The 22,371-nt window shown below is 39.1% G+C and overlaps 1 protein-coding gene across 2 annotated transcripts in view; it reads left to right on the forward strand.

The window, feature by feature from the left end:
• The window catches only part of plpp3 (phospholipid phosphatase 3), a 42,224-nt gene extending 21,326 nt beyond the window's left edge, over nt 1-20,898 (forward strand). For both annotated transcript variants that reach the window (XM_079831873.1, XM_079831874.1), the window contains exons 3-6: nt 2,396-2,676; nt 3,641-3,698; nt 12,022-12,198; nt 18,924-20,898. In XM_079831873.1, the coding sequence (XP_079687999.1) occupies nt 2,396-2,676; nt 3,641-3,698; nt 12,022-12,198; nt 18,924-19,052 (645 nt within the window). In that variant the 3' untranslated portion in view covers nt 19,053-20,898. The remainder of the gene's footprint in view (nt 1-2,395; nt 2,677-3,640; nt 3,699-12,021; nt 12,199-18,923) is intronic.
• Nucleotides 20,899-22,371: the final 1,473 nt, after the last annotated feature.

Below are 22,371 nucleotides of genomic sequence, written 5' to 3' on the forward strand. Positions count from 1 at the left end.
TATTCATATAAATCTACCACTGATTCATAAACTTCCCATTTACATCCCTCATCCCCTATTAGATCAGTAGAATAACTGTAGAAATAATGACTTTATAGCAAATAATCCTACCCATAATCCTCTTTAAATCCATTAACCAGTCCACCCCATCCCATCTTTTCATTTAAAATATTTGAATAACTCAACATCAAGGGATTTATCATGGTCAGGGCTATCTCTTTCTCTCTTTCTGTCTCAGTCTCGTTCTCTCTTTTATTTCTGTTCCGTTCTCTTTTGTCTGCATGTTTTGTGCATTGCTCTTTTTGTGTTTGACTTTTTTTCTCAGAAAAGTAATTCTCAAAAACAGCAATGCGAAGTTACTTAAACATGTTAAAAAGCAATAATATAATGACAGAACCCTTGAGAAAAAATACACTAGTATACCTTTAAAATAATACTCTTTAAAAGAATATGTGAACAGAATGTATATGTATCTGCAAGTAATTTTTTAAAAAAATATATACTTTTAAGAGATGAAGTACACTACAAGTGCTTATTCAATACAATTAAGCTCACTTCTTTTTCACAAGGGAAGCTTAAAAGGTTAATCAATTTATAATTGAAATGTGCTGTTTTAATTACAAAACAATTGAGCAATTTTAAGTATATTTTTAAATATTTAACAAAATATATATATTTTTTAAACTTTTATTCATGACCATTTTTATCTTCTAAATTTTCTTAAGTGTCCTTGGCATAGTGCAAAAAAATCATTGCTGTAATCCCGTCCAGGCATTTTACCTTGAAGTTTACTATTGTAATGAGGATTTGGGTGGAAAATACTTAATTGTCATGAAAATATCAAAATGCAAAAACAAATATTTATAGATTATTATTTATTTGAAATATGAGCAGGATCTGTTCTTGCAGATTTTGTAAGATTGACCTTATCATTCAGCAAACTGAATTTGGACAACAAATAAAGCTAAATAAAATGGAAAAACTTGCAAAAAAGCCTCACAAAATTTTGAGTGTAGGTCCATCTGGATAAGAGAATAAACTGCCCTACTCCTGCTGAGGTGTTGAATTAGTAGACAGTCTTTGTGACAGCTTGCGAAGGGTTAACCTCTCACAAATTAACCTAATCACCTCCAGGACACATGTTAGATGAGGAACAAGAAAGAATGCAATGTCAAACCAGATAGCGCAATTATTTTTAGCGCTTGTGAAACTTCAAAACACTGTCTCAAAACAAAAAATTAAACATGCCAGACAAGCCCCTTGTGGAAAATAAGTGGTGGAGATGAGGGAAGTGGTCTTGAAGTACGAGCCCCTGAACATTGGCATAAAACCAAACCATGACTCCATGGAGATCCTATATGGAGACATGCGTGCCTCACTGTCTGGAGTAGACATGTTCCCATGCTCAGCAATTCTCCTGATTAAAACAAGGACTGTGTGAGCATATATATAAGTGTGTGTGTGTGTGTGTGTGTGTGTGTGTGTGTGTGTGTGTGTGTGTGTGTGTGTGTGTGTGTGTGTTGGCATCCCTCACACAGCTGTAGTTAATTAGCAGTGTCTCCAGACCTAGTTTGGTTAGGCCTCAGAGAAGGCAGCCCCACTCTTCACTACCAAACACAACAGCCGCGTTCCACAACAGTTTAAAGAAAGAAAAGAGGGGGGGAAAAGAGAGTGATAGTAAATATCTCATTAAGGCATGGTTTATGTACTTCATAGCTCACGCCTCTCTACTCTAATTTACGTCCTATTGGTTTCAAATGGTGCAGACCTCAGTTTTAAACTCCCATGCTCTTAACTGCTCATATGAAAGCTATAACCTTTAGAAACATAATATGTTCCATATCATTAAAATATCAACAGTAATGGGCAGGCCATGCTCAGTCATAACTCATGTTACTCTTTTTCTCATTTATTTTACTCATTTCTCCTTGCTTTTTGGACTAATGTGCTTTCCTAACAAATAGCTAATTTGCATGTACTTCTAACCTCACCCTGCATGCCCATGACCTGACCACTGAAATCTTGTGATATTATAAAGTGACATGTTAATCTTTGTGGTGTGACTTATCAAATTCACCATAATTTTTTGATTGTTTTTTCTCTTTTGATTGAGAATTTGATGTTAATGGCATTGTAGCTCTGTTCCAAAACTTGGTGAACTGCCTCGCTTTCTAGTGCCTATATAGGCATACTAACCATCATGGATTTAAATTTAGAACACTATATGTAGGCAACAACTCAGAGCATCACACAAATTGGCTTGACAGTTAATTTCAATATAGTTTGTCGTTAGAATTGTTGGAGTTTCGCTAGGTTTTGGAACAGAACCTGTATGTAGTATTAATCACTACTATCAGTAATTTTTTTTTTCATTTGTAAATGAATCGTTCTCTAGATCGTGATTGGCGAATGCTACAGGATCCACTACCTGAACCAGGGCTCCAAATCTTTCGTGGGAAACCCATATGTCGCCACCCTTTACAGACAAGTGGGCGTGTTCATCTTCGGCTGTGCCGTCAGCCAATCATTCACAGACATCGCTAAGGTCTCGGTTGGCCGGATGAGGCCGCACTTCCTAGATGTTTGTCAGCCTAACTACAGTACCATCAACTGCTCTCTGGGATATATTACTCAATACACATGCCTTGGAGATCCCAGCAAAGTACAAGAGGCCAGGTGATATATTCAGCATTTATATGCGCATGGGTTCCCTTGCTTTGAATGAAAAATCTGCTAAACGATGAAACTAATAGTTAGTCAACTAGAAGAGTCAACCAAAAATTGTATTAGTCGGTTTGTCAGAGAGAAAAAAAATATCCAAACATTCACCTATCATACATCAACCTCAAATATGGCTTATCATTTGAAACATGTAAGTAGTATCAGCTTTACATGGCTGCTAAAGTAATTGTATAGAAATAATAAGCTAAACTATTAACATGCTTGCTTCATGATAGGAGGCGCCAGTGTGATCACTTGCATTTTTTTCCCAACTTAAAATACTAATTTGGTCATACAGATAAGCATATAATACATCTTTTAAAACTGTAAAGGGTCTACTTTTTTTTGTGTAAACTCACAATAACAAGAAAACATTGTGCCTTGTAAAATAAAGAAAACAACGCTTTCTGCCATTTTGGTCTCTGTAAACTTGAGCGTGTCAAAAAAATAATCCAAAACTCAGTGTATGCTTGCCTCACAGACATGAGAAATTTAGCTATAGAAAGGTCAAGTTATTGTCAACCAATTTGAGTGGAAAACAAATATTCTCAAATTATATAAAATCCATATGAAACATATAGGCGCTTCCACTTCTGCGGATATGATGAATCAGCGTCCTCGACTTTTAATCTATGCAGCAGAAAACACAGAAAACATTATCAATAAATTATTCAAATGTTTAGTCAGTCCGCTTAGTGTTTTTTCATGACACATTTATAATCATTAAGTATTCATGTAAATGCAGTCGGTTATGTCGCAAGTGAACTTAAACAGTTGGTGAGCATAAGAGAATTTAATTTATGCATTTATTTGCAAAATCTACTCAATGTCAAAAACTTACCACGTAAATAAATGTGATGTATTTATTTTAAAATTAAAATGAACATTTTGATTAAATGCAATTTTTTTTTCTTTGCAGGAAATCCTTCTTTTCTGGACATGCTTCATTTTCAATGTACACCATGCTGTACCTGTCTGTAAGTACATGCACTGCTATAGTTTTGTTGATTTTTACTAAAAAGCCGCTCATTCATGACTGTTATGTCTAGTGTGAAACAGGGACCCTCTATCGCCCCTCACCCTCCTCTGTGTGACTCTGACATGTGGGTCACTGTTATTTTCCTTGTTCATCCCCTGGATGGACACACTCCACCTGTTTTTATTTGTGCAGCTGTTAAGACTTCCTTTCTCTGAAGTTTTCCTTCATTTCTCTCTCATTCCTTAGTTCTCTTTTTGAATGGGTCAAACTCTTTTTTTACATTTTTTATACTAATTATGCAGAATCCCCAATATAGCTTTACATACACACAAAGCCAGATTTCGCTCTGCCTCCCGGAGTCTCTCACTGTATGTAAAGCCTCTTTCAAAGGCGTCAAACTTTCTCCCTTTCACACGCAAGGCCCCTCACTCCTCCCTATTATCTCCTCCTTTCTTCCTGCATCTAAATCATCAGCATCTCTATGGGCCCCTCCACCTTTCACTCTTTCAGATGGTAGGAGGCGGAGCCGCTCTGCTAATGGAGTTGGCCAGATGTTCATTCTCAGTGTTTCGGGAGATTATTTGAGAGTAGGCAAAAATGGAATTAGTAGGGAGATAGAGAATATGTGTGCTTATAGCCACAAGTCTGTTAAAACTCACGCAGGGTTTGTTCTAATGCTCTCAAAACAGCCATTAAATGAATGTGTGATTTTGACAGATGGGCCTGACGCCCGAAACACTGAACTTAACACTTCCTATACAAGAGGAAACCGTACGTTAAGAACCAGACCCCAGGCAGGTACCGTTGAGTGTTTTGTGACTTAAGCAATCCGTTTTTACACATAAACCTGCTGTATTTTAAACTATCCTGATTAGCCACAAGGTAGGAGAGATGTCAGCCAGTGTTACACATTATTATTCATGGCGAAAAGCAAGCATCCAGAAAAAACAGGATCCAAAAAAGCTGAATTTCCGGAGTTCTTCCAGAAAACGAATTTCTAACTTTTAAGACTTTTCAGCATGTCTTGTAGTCACTTGAAGTTTTAGGTCTGAATTATCATCTTGATTTTAAACCCTGGATTTGTCTCTGAGAGGCAAATTATTCAGATGTTAAAAAAAACCTTGGCCAAATTTCTCACAGCCAAAGCCAAAGTTTAGTTTAGACTCCATCATAAAATGTGAATATGTGAATAGACTATTATGTTAAGATACAGAGTGAATCTCTAAGATTATTTTACCATCTGCTCTTGGCCTTCAGAGTTAAAAACAAGAGGAGAATGCTCTAAGATATCAAAGAACAAAGCATGATAAGCAGAATTACAGAGCTAAATATAAAACTGAAGAACGAGAGAAACAAGTGAAGGAAAGTTTCTCTGAGTAGACGAATCGAGCGATACCGTCTTATTGAATGGAGCGTTCTCCTTCCTGGCCTCGCTCCCTGTAATTATCTCAGTCTAGCTGTCATGCTTCATGGGTCAGACGCTGAAGTCATAATGAGAGCTCACACCAGTCTTGCGATCCCCTTTTATTTGCACAAACGTAACCCAGGTCAAAGCTAGACTGTCTTTGTTCTCACAAAATTGCAGAATGAATCATTACGGCACACTACCTCAAGACAGAACCCACACCTGTTCCGTCAATGACACGTTTTAATAACTTTATCTCATTTTCGCTGTTTCTTATGAACCATAACCGTTACTTAGGAACCAAGAAGAATTTGCATTATGTTTACATATGTTTTTTTTCCCGGTAGTTTTAAGGTTTGCATTTTTAAGGCAAGTTGAAAACTTCTTCTAAGTTGTAAAACATTCTCCATAGCAGCAGATAAATTCGTTTTAAAACAGTAAACAAATGATTGATTTCTCATTATCATTGTTAGATCAAAGTACTTATATTTTCTATTAAACTAGCTGTAGTATTTATTATGAAGCAGCAGCCAAAACATCTTAAGAAACTACAACTGCAAGTGCCATAGTCGTTGATGTTGAAATTATTAAATATTTTTTTGTAATGTATTGAATTTATTAATTCAACTTGTTATATACACTAACATTCAAAGTTGTTGTTTTAAAGAAATTAATACTTTTGTTTAGGAAGGATGCATTACATTTATTAAAAATTACAGGAAAGGAATTTGTGACCCTGGACAACAAAACCAACCATGAGGGTAGATTTTTGGATAAATAAGCTTTCCATTGATGTATGCCCAGGTGAAAATTACCTACTATTAAATGCATTAAAAATTCACTTGAGTATGTTTTTATTTCAATACAAATATACTATAATGCATTTTTAATACATTTAATAGTACGTCGTTTTCCCCTGGGTGGTTTGTTAGGATAGGACAATATTTGGCCAAGATACAACTATTTGAAAATCTGGAATCTGAGGGCGCAAAAATTCTAAATATTGAGAAAATTGCCTTTAAAGTTGTCCAAATGAAGTCCTTAGCAATGCATATTACTACTAATAATACATGTTTGATATATTTACGATACAAACTATCTTCATGGAACGTGATCTTTACTTAATATCCTAATGATTTTTGACATAAAAGAAAATTTGATAATTTTGACCCATACAATTTATTGTTGGCTATTGCCAAAAATATACCTGTGCGACTTATGACTGTTTTTTGTGGTCCAGGGTCACATTTATAATGTTGCAAAAGATTTCTATTTCAAATAAATGCTGTTCTTTTAAACTTTTTAGTCCTAAAAACATTTTATCACGGTTAACACAAAAATATTAAGCAGCATAACGGTTTTCAACACCAACTACTGGAGGATCTGGGTAGTGCAGGACACATTACACCGAATTTTCCTTCTTATAGAATTTTGTCTGCAGTCTGCTTCATCCTGTCGAGAAGCCAGTGAGTGAGATTAATGTCCTAAACTTTAAACGGAACGAGTGGAGCTCTGCCCCTCAGGTGTCAGGCTACTACTAGGTGATTAACCACCAGATCCTCCTGTCAACTCTCATGAAGATGGGCATCTCAGGAACTGCTCTCCAGTGGTTCAAGTCTTACCTCTCAGGTAGGTCCTTCAGGGTGTCATGGAGAGGTGAAGTGTCTAAGTCACATCATCTAGCCACTGGAGTTCCACAGGGCTCAGTGCTTGGACCACTTCTCTTCTCCATCTACATGTCATCACTGGGATCGGTCATTCAGAAACATGGCTTTTCCTATCACTGCTATGCAGACGACACTCAACTCTACTTCTCATTTCAACCAGATGATCCCACGGTTGGTGTTCGTATTGCTGCCTGCCTAACAGACATTTCAGCCTGGATGAAGGAGCATCACCTGCAACTCAACCTTGCAAAGACTGAACTGCTTGTGGTCTCAGCCAACCCAGCACTTCATCACAATCTCTCCATTCAGCTAGGATCATCAACCATAACTCCGTCCAGGACAGCCAGGAATCTTGGAGTTGTGATCGATGATCAGCTAAAATTCACTGACCACATTACTGCAACAACCCGGTCCTGCAGATTTGCATTATACAACATTAGGAAGATTAGAGCCTTCCTATCTGAGCAGACCACACAACTCTTGGTCCAAGCTCTTGTTCTCTCCAGACTGGACTACTGTAATGCTCTTCTAGCAGGCCTTCCGGCATGCACTATCAAACCCTTGCAACTGATCCAGAATGCAGCGGCGAGGGTGATCTTTAACGAGCCGAAGAGAGCGCACGTCACGCCTCTCTTCATCAGACTCCACTGGCTACCAATAGCCGCTCGCATCAAATTCAAGGCACTGGTACTCGCCTTCAAAGCAACCACTGGCTCTGCACCAATTTACCTTAACTCGCTTGTTCAGACATACACACCCTCCAGGAGTTTGCGTTCTACCAGTGAACGACGCCTTGTGGTGCCATACCAGAGAGGCATGAAATCACTGTCACGGACCTTTTCCTGGACTGCCCCCACCTGGTGGAATGACCTGCCTATCTCAATTCGAGCAGCCGAGTCTGTAGCCATTTTCAAAAAACATCTAAAGACGCATCTCTTCCAGCAGCACCTGACCAATCAAGAATAGCACTTAACATTCTATTCATTTTTCTGTCTGTCTAATTTATTTAAAAAAAAAAAATAAAAAAAAAAATCCTGTGTGTTCTGTGTTAGATTAACTGAGACTTGTTACAGCACTTGCATACTGTAGCCTCTGACTGTTGTAGTTGCTTCTATTGCTCTCATTTGTAAGTCGCTTTGGATAAAAGCATCTGCTAAATGACTAAATGTAAATGTAAATGTAATGATTATGCAGTGTATTCAGGGGTCTTAGTGCACCACAATATCCATGCAGTGCAGTTCAATACCAGATTGTCTGGTCGACCTCATGTGCTCATTGAGTTGGATCAGCATATCAGTTTGTTCTGGAGAGCAAGTGTATGTGGGTATTTTGTGGGCAGGAAGCTGGTTATTTCCTAGCCTCTCAGTATGACCTTCACACTCAATGAGCCAATGAGTTCTGGTTTAGCTGTGGTTACACTTCTTAGACCGCATGGTGACACATGAAGCTCAAGCAATAGTGACCAATAGATAAAAGAGCACAGGAAGAGTAGAAATGAGCACAAATCCAAACAGAGTGTTTTTGACAAGCACATCTTCTACCAGTTGTTTCAGGCTTATTTCTCTGTACGATCGATGTGCTCATTAGCATGTGGCGAGGCTGCATTGGCTTCGCTGTAATATTTTTGGACCCGAAGTCAGGATAGAGAAGGTTTCAGTAGTACAATTTGACTGTTTTCTACTAGAACTGTGCAAATACACTTCAGAATGACCCAGAAACCATGCACAGCAGCATGAAAAAGACCAGCCTTTCCTATCAAAATCTCTTCACAAGCCAACATGATTTATTATAACGCATCTTGGTACCTCTTGCTTTTCTGTTTCCCATCCCAAGTTGGACTGAACATGCCATTTTGTGGCTGTTTGTATGACCTGAAGAAGTTAATAGGTGGACTTAAAGGAACAACCTGTGTGACTTTCAATGAAGATGACCTCTTAGTCTTTATTTTAGGCTTTTATTTAAGGATTTTTGATTGATCAATGCACATACATAGAGCACATCAAATATGGTACACAGAAGCTCAACTTGCTTGAAGCATGAGAACCCATGATGTTTGTTCTAGCATTGTATACATCATATATAGCTATCGCTTCAGAAGACTTTTGGGAACTAATCCTTTAATAGCCTACCAGGATCTTTTCTGTTGTCCCATTTGATACTTCTGTATCAGATCTGATGGCAAGACCCAGATCGCCTGCAGGCAAGGGACTGAATGAAGACTGTCATGTTATCAGCACAAGGCTGTGTTATTTCTCATGTGGGCACAAGGCATGTTTATGTGTTTGTGTTTTGGGTTTGGAAGTCCCTGAGGAATCTAAGACCACACCGTCTGCCACTCCTGCTGCCACCACCTCACAAAGCACAGAGATTAGAGAACCATATACACTGCATCGTCTCTAATCGCAAAGTCTGTGGCACGTTTGGCTTATCTTAGCTCTGATAGCAAGACGCTAAGAGGTAGATTTGATGGACTGTATCTGAGCCCTGATGGTCCTCAGGCTTTGCTGCTCTTATCAGCTCTTGGATGCCTACGTGTGGAGAGGACCCCACTCTCGCCCTGAGGAGCAGAGACACTTAAAGAGTTTGGAGAAGTCACAGAGCACATCTCCAGACTCCGACTTGCTGGCTTACAGCTTTAGAGATCAGCGTCAGCAGGACTCCCTGTGTGTCGAACGTCACCCCTCCGTGACCTCTTACAGTCCAACATATAGCAAGACTCTCTTTGCTGTTTTAGTGTAGAAAAGATTTATATTAGGGATATTGCTAAGAAAAAAATACTTCATGTTGAATGATTATTTGGAAAAACTTTATTTACTTAATTGAGAATGTTTGAATGCACAATTTGGAAATATATATAATTCTTTACAAAGGAGATGGATAATATGAAATGAGCCCCAAATAAGCATATTAGAATGATTTATGAAGGAACATGTCACATCACAGGAATAAATTACAGTATAAATGCATTCAAATAGAAAGTTATTTAAAATTGTGTTCACAATATTTGCAAAAATATACTGTATTTTGATCAAATAAGTCCCACATTGCTGATCATGAGACTTCTTTCAAAAATATTGAAAATTCTTGCTGACCCCAAACTTTTGAACGTGTGTGTGTGTGTGTGTGTGTACAAATATATAACCGTGAATTATTTCCTGAAACTGAATTCTTTTCCACCCCTCGTGTGTGTAAATGAGCATATGGTGGATGTTATCCAGAGGCCCTGTTTGCCTTGTTTGTGTTGTGGCCACTTTTTCAAGTGAAACGACAATAACATTCCACGCTTTGTGCTGCATTGTGCAACATTTGCTGTTAGAGCGAAAGAGAGCATGAGAATGTCATGTTTGGCTTTAAGGCACTCCATTCTTTAATTTTGGAGAACCAAACTGCTATTTCTTTTCTATTTATAGCTTTTATTTGTTAGGTTAATTTAGATGAAACCCTCTGGACGATCATCGAAAACCCTGGAAGCCTTTAAAATGGAACAATAAACAGTTATGTTCTCAATTTGTCAACTGTGATGTGTGAGAAACGTATTAGGTCACACGGCAAAACACATTTGATAAAAAGAGAAGGAAAAAAACTGAGGGATTACTCATGCAGATGGATGTTCTTCATTTTAACAATCCTAATTTATGGATTCATTTTTGTAATTTTGTTGAACTTTGCAGTAATGTCAGCGAGTCTCTGACAGACATTGGCAGACAGACCTCTGTCTCAGTAAGCCACAGATCTGTGGTGGAAGAACATTCCATTGCGTTCATATGGCCATATGGATCAAAGACATTATTGACACGTTTGTTTGCAAGTTCTCTGCAGGAACTTTTTATTGGGATAGGAATGCCAAGTGTATGAAAGTCTGTGGTTGAAATAGCTACAGCTCCTTGGTTAGAAATTCCCTCATTGCTGCCAACATTGAGGCCAAGATGGACCAAAATGTACATGAGTATGAATTGATTTATTTGTGTTTGGCCTCCGATGAACTTTAGCCAAATAATCAAGCAAGTATCTCCATTTCATCTGTGATATCTAGCTCTTCTATTTAACCACCTGGCACCTACAGTATAAACCCAACAGCTCATGTACAGTAGCGTGAGAGAAAGAAATGATTGCTGAATCAGGCAATATGTCTGAAAGTTTTGTTTCAGCATATATTTAAAGACTCTTCCTGTTTTGGGCTACAATGTAAATTTAAATAATGAGACAGCAGGCCATAAGTTGATTCCAGTCGATTTTGAGGAACAAAACGCACAGCCACACATAAACACCCACAGATGCTTATCACTCTACCATCCTTCCGTTCTGAGAGGATGTTTTTACAAGATAAGATTAATTGAAAATGATTGAAGAGGCCTCTGCAGTCTTACTGCCCATGAGTTTTTTTGCACATATTTGGTGCTTGCAATATTTTGTCTTGTTAAATACACCAGACATCCAAACAACGTCACCTTTAGTGTCTGTAAATAACTCCAATCATTTATCAAAAGTGAATTTGACTTGATGAGCTGCTTGTTCAGGCACACCCATCCTCACATCATCTGAGAACTTCATTCAGTAAGGAAACTCCAACTCCCAAACATCCTCAGGGAGGGATTCCTTCCTTTGTATGCACACAATGCCTTCGGTGTGAGGAGAGAGCTGTTCAGGAAAGCAGACATGACCTTGTACACACCTTCGCTTGGAAGCTCAAAGCTCAAGATGGCTATTGTTTGTTTTGTCTAACAGATCGTTTTGGGCCCCATCCGAGTGTGTGCATGTATGTTTATCTGTTAATGTCTGTGAGTAAGAGTGTGTTTAGAGATTTCTGTTGTCTGCTGTGGTTTGGGACATAATGGAAGTTTTCCTTCTCGTGTGGTGATGGATGATTAAGGGAGGGTGATGAGTACAGGGTCCTTAACTGAACCAGTTTGAAGGGTTTCAGGACTGATGGGCCGCCGGAGCGTCGTCATCAGTCTGTCCTCCTGACCCCTATCCTCCCCTAGCCTTTGTAACCCTCACTTCATTTGTTTTCTTACCCTAATGAGTCTTCCTGTTCCCCAGAAAGCAAACTCTATGAGGGGTCCTTGGATTTAGGTGACTAGAGATAGAGACAGCATCCCTAGTTCCCTTTTTTTCCCCATTCCCATTCTTCACCTTCCTTTGGTTTTCTCTCATTTCTCTACCTTTTTTATTTTCTTTGTAATATGTAATATAAAAAAGTTCTACAAATGCTGCATTGTTTAAATTGCCCTCCATATCTTTTTCTTTAGTTCTACCTGCAGTCTCGGTTCACGTGGCGAGGTGCCCGTCTCCTGAGGCCCCTCCTCCAGTTCACCTTGCTGATGATGGCCTTCTACACTGGCTTATCACGTGTCTCTGATCACAAGCACCACCCCACTGATGTCTTAGCTGGCTTTGTCCAAGGAGCCCTGGTGGCCTACTGCATAGTGAGTACATTTTTGTATTTCATTTATTAGATCCAGTTTGGGTTTCCAAATTAGGTTTAGTATCCTTAAAGAGACAAGAGGCTGTTGTGGAGTCAATCTTGCATTTTTCTTTATTGGTTGGAAAGTATACCAATCTGGAAATGTCCTACTTAATGACATTTGATAACCACTGGCCTTGATCTTCATGCAATCACAACATCTGGAATGTTTTTCTAAAATGGCGAACAAGCACTTTTACACCGTGTTAACACCAGAAGAACTAATTCAATTTTCCTTTCGTAAATGTGCTGGCAATTATCAACCCGGCAAGTTTGACATTGTAGCATGTTTCCCTGTTTTTATCCGTCACTTTGAAAAATGAAAATGTCAATATAGTTTGTGATATTATGTTTGGAACTCAACTAGAGGCAGATTTGTCTGATAACTTTGTCAAAAGAACCATCAAGAACAGACTTTATCTGGTGTCATCTGGTAGTGAAGATAGAAGACCATCCAGAGTTTGAGGTCGGAAGGGGATCTGGAATATCTTGAACTAGACCACAACATTCTCCAGGCCCCAACCTCTCTCTTTTTAACCCCTATCCACAAAATGACTCATCCAACACAGTGAAGCATAATCTTTTTCTTACTAATGCAGTGTATATTCCCTCAATTGTGCCATTACCAACTCTCAAATGAAAGGAGAAGGGGGAGGGTTGTGGAAAAAGGAATTTTACACTTCATAATTGTGGCACGTCACACTTGTTGGTGCCAAACTTTCCCTGCAGTAAGCAAAGCTTCACTTTGCAGGATTTACTGGGTTGTGTTTGGGAAAATTGAGTCTAGGGAACTGAACATACAAAGAGAGGAAGCCTTTTTTCTATAAGCGAAATGACCATGTTAATTAGTTATTTTGAGAAACAGGGTGTTACATGTATTGTAAAGGGGGTGGTGAAAATATTCAGGGCTCAAAAGATTAGGTCAGGGGGTAAGGGGGCCAAGAGACCAATACCTCTTCCCCCAAATATCACCCCAACTTAATTATTACAACTACTGAAAGAAAAATATCAAAATTGTTATTGTTAATATTGAGTTGTGTTTCTCATACATCAAAATACAATCCCCAGAATGTCCTAGGAGTGTCTTTCTTCACTTTAATTGGCTGTGACAGAGCACAGTTTTTATGGTACACAGATGTTGGCCAAACATCATCTTACTGGTATCATGAACCCTCAAAACATTTAAACGTCAGTCCTTGAATTTGCTGAACCTGTGTGGCTCACTTTTCATTTGGCTCTTGTCTTTGTTTATTGGCATTTCGTTTTTTTCAAGAGTAGTTTTAGGCATTCGCCAACCCTTTGATAACCGCATTAAGAAACACATTTTAGTGAAACAGTCTTGTTTTGCTTGAATTAACCGTCAGCTTCTGATGGTTTTGATTGTCTTTTGAGAGCCTCAGATTCAAGGTGTAGGATTTAGTCGAGAAGTTTCTTTCCAGTGTGAAAAACAAAAAAATAGCAGATAAGTACAACTAAAAGAGAGTAGAAATGAGATCCATTTCACTGCAGATCAAGGCGCCCATGTACTCGTTTTTAACGAGCCTACATTTGGAATCTGTTCCGCTCCCCATCTGTGAATGCTTTAGAGGCCCAATTAGAGTATCTCTAATAACCAAAGCTCAGATGGAGCCCATATAGAGGTAAAGAAAGGTACATGTCTTTAGAAGAAATGGACACATGGTAACATGCCAAAGTTATGGCCCCATACATCACACATTCGTTTTGCACCAGAGGCTACAGTGTACCTTATCCAAACCTCTCAGCTAGTAGTCTCCGACAGTTCATGGTTGGGAGGTGAAACATTTCTTCTAAGTTTGGCTGTAGGTGCTGATTACTGCTTAAGGGGGTTGTGTTTAAAGACGTTTAAAGGTTGTAAGTGCTCTGGGTTGGTGTCCAACTGGCTGGCTTCAAAGAAACCGTGGAAAGTTACAGGTCTTGGTGAGTTTTGGCCGTATTGCAAAAGCTGATTACAGACTTACCGCATGTTCCATATTAAAGAGGATCAGGTCGCATAGTGCTGTTAGACTGTGATGCCCACAGAGAACTGATCTCAGAACAGCAGTTAATGTCAGCCTGTCTACGTAACATGCAGGGGAAACTCGAAACTTCAAGCAGCACAATACTAACTAGGCCGTCAGGTTTGTTCAGTCTTCTAAAATCCCAATTCCTTATACTCAGGCCTGGTTTGTATCAGAGATTTTGGCAAGATTCACTACCAACTACCGTTACAATCGCCAAAATCAGGCAGCCTAGCATATGTTTACATTTCTGATACTTAACTAAAAGAACCCTTGATATTCAGACTTCAGAAACCACTTTTTCCTTCTTTGTCTTTTGGAATGTTGACTGCATCCACATCCTCCGGTTCTTCCTGTTGGAGAGTGGCGTGAGCTGCTTGTTCATGTCATCAAACACGGCCCACTTTCTAAGCTGCTGACATGGTTGGAGAGAGTGTAAGAGGTTGGCATGCTCGTAAGGCTCGGTTGCAGAGGTGTTTCCTGCAGGACTAGACAAAGGTGGAAACAGCTGGAGGCCTGCACTCAAACAGCCTTTTCCTCTTCCCACTCTCTCTATATCCACAGCACCCTTCGAGTTCTCACACCACTACAGTTCCTGGCCAACAGTATCTCACCGTTCCTCAGGAGCACAGAGGGTCATGTTCAATATTCCAGACTCCAGTCCCTCATGCGATAACAGTCCAAAGCTAAGTGCTTCTGGTCTGGCTTGCGTGGCAAGATGTTGTCCCGATATCCTATCAATCTCGCCCATATGTCAGGCCTGAGCTTGACTTTCCTTCTTTCTTTTTTTTTTTTCCTCCATTGGCTGCCACAGCACTCTCGTAGCCATGGTAATGGAGGCCATCTCAAACCGAAAATAGTGTGGTTGTATGTAAGAAGAAAGGAAATTTTAACAGTGTTATTAAACTTTACTAATGTTACGCTGGCGAGAGAGCAGCCAAAACACAACTTGGTCTCCACAATTATTATGCAGATGTGGCTCAGTGCCTGAAACTACAATTTAAGACACATGCATAACATAAGCAACACACTCTCACACATAATCATGTGCTGTGTTTGGCACTTTTAGAATCAGGCACACCCAAACCAATGGAAGACCACACACAAGTGTACACACCCATGACATCTATGAACCTGTTCACAGTTTGGTTGAATCCCTTAAGGCCATCAGTGAAAAGCGGGAGAAGTTCAGTGAGATTCACTTGCGACTAGATTGGATAGAGTTGGTGGTGAGCCCTCACAACTCTGGGATCCAAAATAAGTGTAGACATTATGTGGATCTTTTAACTATCTGGCAATTGTTTAATGGTGACAATTAAGTAAATTATCTGTGAGACTGCCAGGGTGGAGTAGTCAGTTTGCCATGTAGATGATGTCAAACCCCTTTAATACAATATAATACAGAGATGGTGACTAAAATAGTACATTAGGCAGCTTGACGCCCTTGTGTTTTCACATTACAATTTAAAGAGAAAGTGTTGTAGAAAACCCGACACTTTTTTGATTTTTGTCAAAAAAGACAAAGCAATCTTCCCAGTCCAAAAATGGGTGTGCCATCACATCCATGAGCTCTTTAACATGTGGCCAATCATAACAGAGGCATTAACATATAGATGTCTTAAAGTTATAGAAGCAAAAACACAATCACTTTTTTTTTTTTTTTTTATTTGTTATTGGTGTAAGTTAATGTTTTCTGACCACAAAAAAATAGAATCACATTCATGTGCATTTAGACTAATATAATAGTAAGAAGAATGTGTACAGACTTGTATAATATGCTGCAGTAACAGACCCTTAAGGGGCATCTTAATTCTTTCTTTATATGTAGTTAGTGGTACCGCAATAAGGTCAGCGCACATACACAGGCTTAGACAAGCAAGAAAAACAGCTTCCTGGTGCTGACTGAGCATTTGAGCACAATGGAGCGAGTTTGCTGTGGAAGAACACTTTCAGACAGAGGGCTGTGACACAGGAAGCACTCACCCCATGACACAGGTTCATTGGCGGCCTGTAAATATTGTGAGAGACGGCTCTTGAGTCATGTTGGACAGTACCGCTGATTGCCAGACTGCAGCTAATGGCAGATGTGATAACACGTAATTACATACAATCTAATTCCAGATTTGAAGACTATCGACAGAAGCCTTGTCAGTCCTGTGTATCACATAAATAGTTTTAAAATATTCTTAGAGAATTTCGAGAAATATAACAACATATACAAAGAAAAAACATATATTCTAATTGCTATAATTAGCCTTAATCACATAGTGGCTGCAAAAAGTATTTGACGCTTAGAATGTTCATTGTAAAAAAAAAAAATAATTAATGCAGCTACGGTTTCCAGAAATTCACTTTAAAGTATACAGTGACAATTTTCCAGTATTAAAAGATAGCATATTGGCCAATTTTACAACTTATAACCGTATATGTCAGTGATGTAATGTTAAGATACCAATCTACTTGAACTATCAGTGTTTTCTTTTTATCTGAAAATGTAACCCACATGATAATACAGATGGTAAAATAGAAAGCCATACGATCAATTAGTTCATCATAAGTGTCCTGCCAATACTCATATACAGCGTCGTAGACGGTTCACAGAGTCATGCACACAGACAAATGTACGACAATTAAAACAATAGAAGAAAAAAGTATTTATATAAAATATGATCATATGTGATGCTACGCTGGAAATGTCCTTTTATGTTCATAGTTTTTACTTACAAAACCATACATTTGTAAAATCACATATAATGTGATTTTTTTTTTACTGTATATAATTAACGTTTTTTCTGTAGCATTTTTTGTTGTGTTTTTTTTTTTCTGTAAAAATGACATTTTACTTTATTCTGCATTATACATACAGTTATGCACTTGCCATTAAAAACCCATACCAGACATACTTCCTCTTATATTGAAATCCTTTTTAATTGCAAACAAGCAGAGGGCCTCAATCCAGTTTCCTGATGTCATTCCAGTGCAATATAAAGGTCACTCTGGAAATGTCATGATCTTTCTGGCATGCTTTCACTCATATAGGCAGAAGACGCTCACAGGAGGCCCTATATGATGAACTCATCCGCTGTAACCTTTGGATAAAGCACTCTTTGTATGTGCAGCATAGTGCACATCGTTCACTGAGAGGATATGCAAGAAACAGCTGCTGGAAAGATGATTCCAGAACTCTGATGGCCTTTCTGAGGCTTTCTGTTCACTCTCTATCTCTTTACAAACTTACAAACCAGTTGATAGTTACTGCTTGCTTACTCAGGCCTGTCACTCACAAAACCAAATAGGAAATCCCTTTTTTTTTAACTCCGTGTGCAAGTCTATGTGTGCTTTTTCTTACCCCTTGGCATCACCCAGGAGCACTGCGCCCCTGCGGCTGACAGCAGCGCCTGAAACGTGTCAGGACAATTTAGCTGTTAGCTACCGCAAACACTGACCTCTTTTCCTGTCAGACACTGGCCCCATACTCTTCACACACTCATAAATAGCGTGTGTTTACGCATTGGCAGGCTTTCTGGAATCGGTGATTCCACACTGCTGCCGTCCAGCTCAGCTGTTCTGCATGCTTCAGTAACATTCATGGTGTGTAGACGGCTAAATATCCCGTAGGCCTCTCCTATGCCTACATTACCGTGAAAGCATCCCGTCTTTGGCATGAAAGGTCCGTGACTCAGACTTGTATATTTTCAGCTCTTTGTAAATCCATTGGGTGCGAGCCTAGCGTAATGCCAAGGGCACACTTCCTTTCTTCCCCTCCCTGGTTTCCTGTTTTGCCAGTGATGTCATTGGGACGTAAAGAGAAGGTTGTCGGGCATCTCTTCCTTGACAACAAAGTTCTTCCCACGCCAAGTGAGACCATTAATACTGACCTCACTCACCACTCCCTCACAGTCGAAGACTGAAACAAAAGAACTGAGGGGTTTCCTCTTTATCTTTACTACTGACTCGAGGCGTTAGCCACTCTTATCAGCGTGTGACCTCATACACATCCGCATGTCGCTGGCGATGAATTGCCAGCCTTTATATCATCTGACATTTCAAAAACCATATTGCTCATTTGTGGCCAGTGGAACATGCAACAATGCTTCCAAAATACACTTGGTGATGTAAGGCTTGGATGCAGCTGCTCGGCCATGGAATCCCATTCCATGAAGCTCTCTACGCACTGTTCTTGAGCTAATCTGAAGGCCACACGAAGTTTGGAGGTCTGTAGCTATTGACTCTGCAGAACGATGGCGACTTCTGCGCACTGTGCGCCTCAGCATGCGCTGACCCCGCTTTTTTTTTTGTGGCCTACACACTACGTAGCTGAGTTGCTGGTGTTCCCAATTGCTTCCACTTTGTTATAATACCACTAAAAGTTGACCGTAGAATTATTTAGTAGTGAGGAAATTTCACGAATGGACTTCTTGCACAGGTGGCAACCTATCACGGTACCACGCTTGAATTCAGGATTTTTTAAAATATAACTCAGTTTGTATTTGTTTGAACATTGTTTGCCAACATTGTTTGTTTGCCATTTCTTCCATTCAGATTTTTGTCCAAATCTTTTTTTTTTGCCTTTTACAATCATAATCTGGGGATAACGTGACTTGATTTACATCCTTAGTTTTATTCTCAAATAAATGATCTAATTCTCTTTTTCTTTCTCTTCTTCTAGGCCTTTTATGTCTCGGACCTCTTCAAACCCAAAGCCAAGGTTGCCACTCCACCTCCCTCGCCAATCAAGAAAGAGCTCCTCCCCTCTTCTGACATCATAGACAGGAACAACCATCACAACATGGTGTAGGAGGGGGGACTGGGAGGATCCTTCTGTAATCTCCCAATCCCTCACCCCCTCCCTCCATCCCCTGAAGAAACCAGAACAGCCACCTGTGACAGAGGAGCTACGGCCTAGCTGACACCTCCTCTCTCTCATCTGACAGTAGAATGTAGGGACAGGACAGAGACAATCCTATTGACTCTAAATATGACTTTATAAAGACCTCACTATCCTAGAGCCCAATCCGAAAGGCAAAACAGACACAAAGCTAACAAGACAAAAGTGATTTCTCCCTCGAAATATTACGTAATTTGTTGCGGAGAATGAATTGAGCTCGGGCAAACCGGCCCATTGACGAAAGTAATACACAGAAAATATACCAATGCGTAAATGAACGACAACGAAAAGGAAGGAGAGAGTGAATGTGAGGCTGGTCATGTGACCAGTGCTTCTCTCTTTTCCGACCGTCTCTTTCTATTGTCTCTGTGGCCTTTCAGTAACCGCATAGGACAACAAATTCCTTATTAATAGGAATGATTCGTTTTTACCTGCGATGTAATTAGCACAGATATATTAACAATATAAAGAAGAATAACTTATAGCACTATATCCAAGTTCATTGTTAAATGTCACCACTCGCTATCTGAGAAGTGTAGCTTTGAGAAGCTTGATCATAGCTGATCTTCGCTACTCGAACAGTGGCCTAACTGCATTTTAACGGGTTTTAAATGGTGGGTGGGTGGGAACGGGACTTTTTTTTTTTTTTAGATAAAGACTGAATTCAAATAGATTTTTATTTTAGTAAATGATTTCACGATGCCCAAACTCTGGGGACGTGGCTGAGCCGTGCCGCCTCGCTGTCTTCTGATTGGTCAGAGCTAACATGGGGTGCAGAGTTAGAAGTTGGGGAGGATGGCGTAGAGGTGTGTCTCGCCACCATGGTCGCTGGGATTGATTCCCACCGACTGCTCTGACACAATTTTTTATTTTTTTGGAACTGGGAATGAGCCTCTTCCGCTGGCTGGTTTGATCTCTTTCCCTTCCAACTTGCATAATCACTCAACTCTAGTTGTGTGTTTTTACCCATAATGCCACCTGTGCCCTCTGCCTGTCCGGGCAAGAGTCAAACTTCCCCAAACCCCGACGGGGTTAAGGGGGTGTGGGGTCCTACAGCAGGACGCTCCGTCTCACGTTTGAGTGTGTTTATATGTGTCGCGTGTGTTTCCGCAGCCGGCCCTGGTGCAGTTGGCTGTTGCCATGTGAAGAAACTTAAGAAAACTGTGGACTTTTTTTTTTTCTTTTTTTCTATATGCCTTTTCTTAGCCTTGATGATCCTATCGTGATAATGTCTACTGTCCCCACTAACAGCTGTACAGTAATGCCTGACTATTACAGAGAACACATCCATACAACACAACTCAAGCTCCAAATGTGTTGCACATCCCTCCCATTGTATAGTCCGTCCTATCATTTCAACAAACCGTTTTATTTCTCTCTCAGAAATATATAAATAATGTATAGATCACTAAAATTAACTATGTAAGATATTATTTCTGAACGTGTTTAGATATATCCACTATGAATCTAAAAAGCAATGTGTCATGACCTGTGTTATTTACAAAGTGCTGCTTTTATGAGCATTGATTGACAGATTTTTGTATTTAGGTAACTAAAATATTGTAGATTTGTGATAGTACGTTTTTAATAAGCGTTGAATAAAACACATACAATTGTATCAAATTCACTATTAGTATTTTTGTATTGTCTCATTTTGTACAAAATAAATAATAGCAAAATGTTTTTTGTTTTTTTTTCTGCTAAATGTACTTAGCTCTAATACATGTGCTTTTAAATAAAAGCTCATTATAAACGACGAGAAAAGTGTTTGGTCTCTTATTGCATGAAATTGAATCTCTCCTAATGTTTGATGAGTAATGCACATTCAATCTCAAACAGATCATCGTTACTTAAAGGGATGGTTCACCCAAAATTTTTAATTCTGTCATCATTTAATCACCCTCAAGTTGTTCCAAACCTGTATGAGTTTCATTCTTCTGCTGAACATAAAAGAAAGATATTTTGAAGAATATGGGTAACCGAACAGTTGAAACATAACTATGAAAATCAATGGGGTCCATCAAATGTTTGGTAACAAACATTCTTCAAAATAACTTCTTTAGTGTTCAGCAGAAGAAAAACATTTATACAGGTTTGGAACCACTTGAGAGTGAGTAAATTGACAGAATTTTAATTTGTGGGTGAATAATCCCTGTAAAGGTGCAGTGTGTAGTATTTATGAGGATCTATTGACAGAAATGCAATATAATATGCATAACTATGTTCTCAGTGGTGTATAAAGACCTTACTTAATGTATCGTTATGTTTTTATTACCTTTGAATGAGCCATTTCTATCTACATACACCGCAGGTCACCTTACAGTGAAATTGCCATTTTGCGGCGTCATGTTTCTACAGTAGCCCTAAACAGACAAACTTCTCTACAGAGCGCTAGTCATTCTGTGCTGTCTCCGGTGACGACATTTTTGTCCTGTGTTGGCCACCGTATCTTATGTGCTTCGAAAGGTAGGAGTGAGTGGTGTTATTGCAATTCACAACCTCACCACTAGATGCTGCTAAAATTTACACACTGCACCTTTAAGTGGTTTCTATTTTAATATATTTTAAAAAGCTGGATTTTATTAGCATCATTACGCCAGTCTTCAGTGTCATATCATTTAGAAATCATTCTAATATGCCGATTTGTTACTCAGAAACTATTTTTGATACATTTATTTTCAGGATCTAAAGGTCAAAAGCAATGTAAAGTAATTTTTGATCAATGTAATGCATCCTTACTGAATAAAAGTATTACTTTCTTTAAGAAAATCAAATCTAACTGAGCCCAAACTTGTGTTTGGTGTCTTAATGAATGTTTGCTATTATTCTTGGGTACACTGTGTTGCTGTCGAATTGTCCTAGCGTTCGATGAGTAAACCACATTAGTTTCTGAGAACATTTTTATGTGCTGTATTACGTGTGTTACTTAAGTACCCGTCATAAAAAGTTTGAAAAAGAAGCTAAATGAATTGTCTTGGAATAAAATAATACGATTTTAGTACCGTCAGCATGTTTCAATCAGGGCTGGGCGTTCTTGTTTTCCTAGGACTAAGACTGTGACTTCATATTTTGGCTGTGTGTTGAGGAGCCATGATCATAATTTCTAATGTTAGGCTCCCTGAAGGTGGCACCCTGTCATATTCTCCACCGTTACGATGTCTGTTAAGTCTCGAAACATCACAGTGTAGCTGAAACATCTCTACAAATTACTCTAATATGCAACTAACCA

The sequence above is a fragment of the Gobio gobio genome (genome assembly GCF_949357685.1).
Source record: "Gobio gobio genome assembly, chromosome: 12".
Taxonomy (NCBI): Eukaryota; Metazoa; Chordata; class Actinopteri; order Cypriniformes; family Gobionidae; genus Gobio; species Gobio gobio.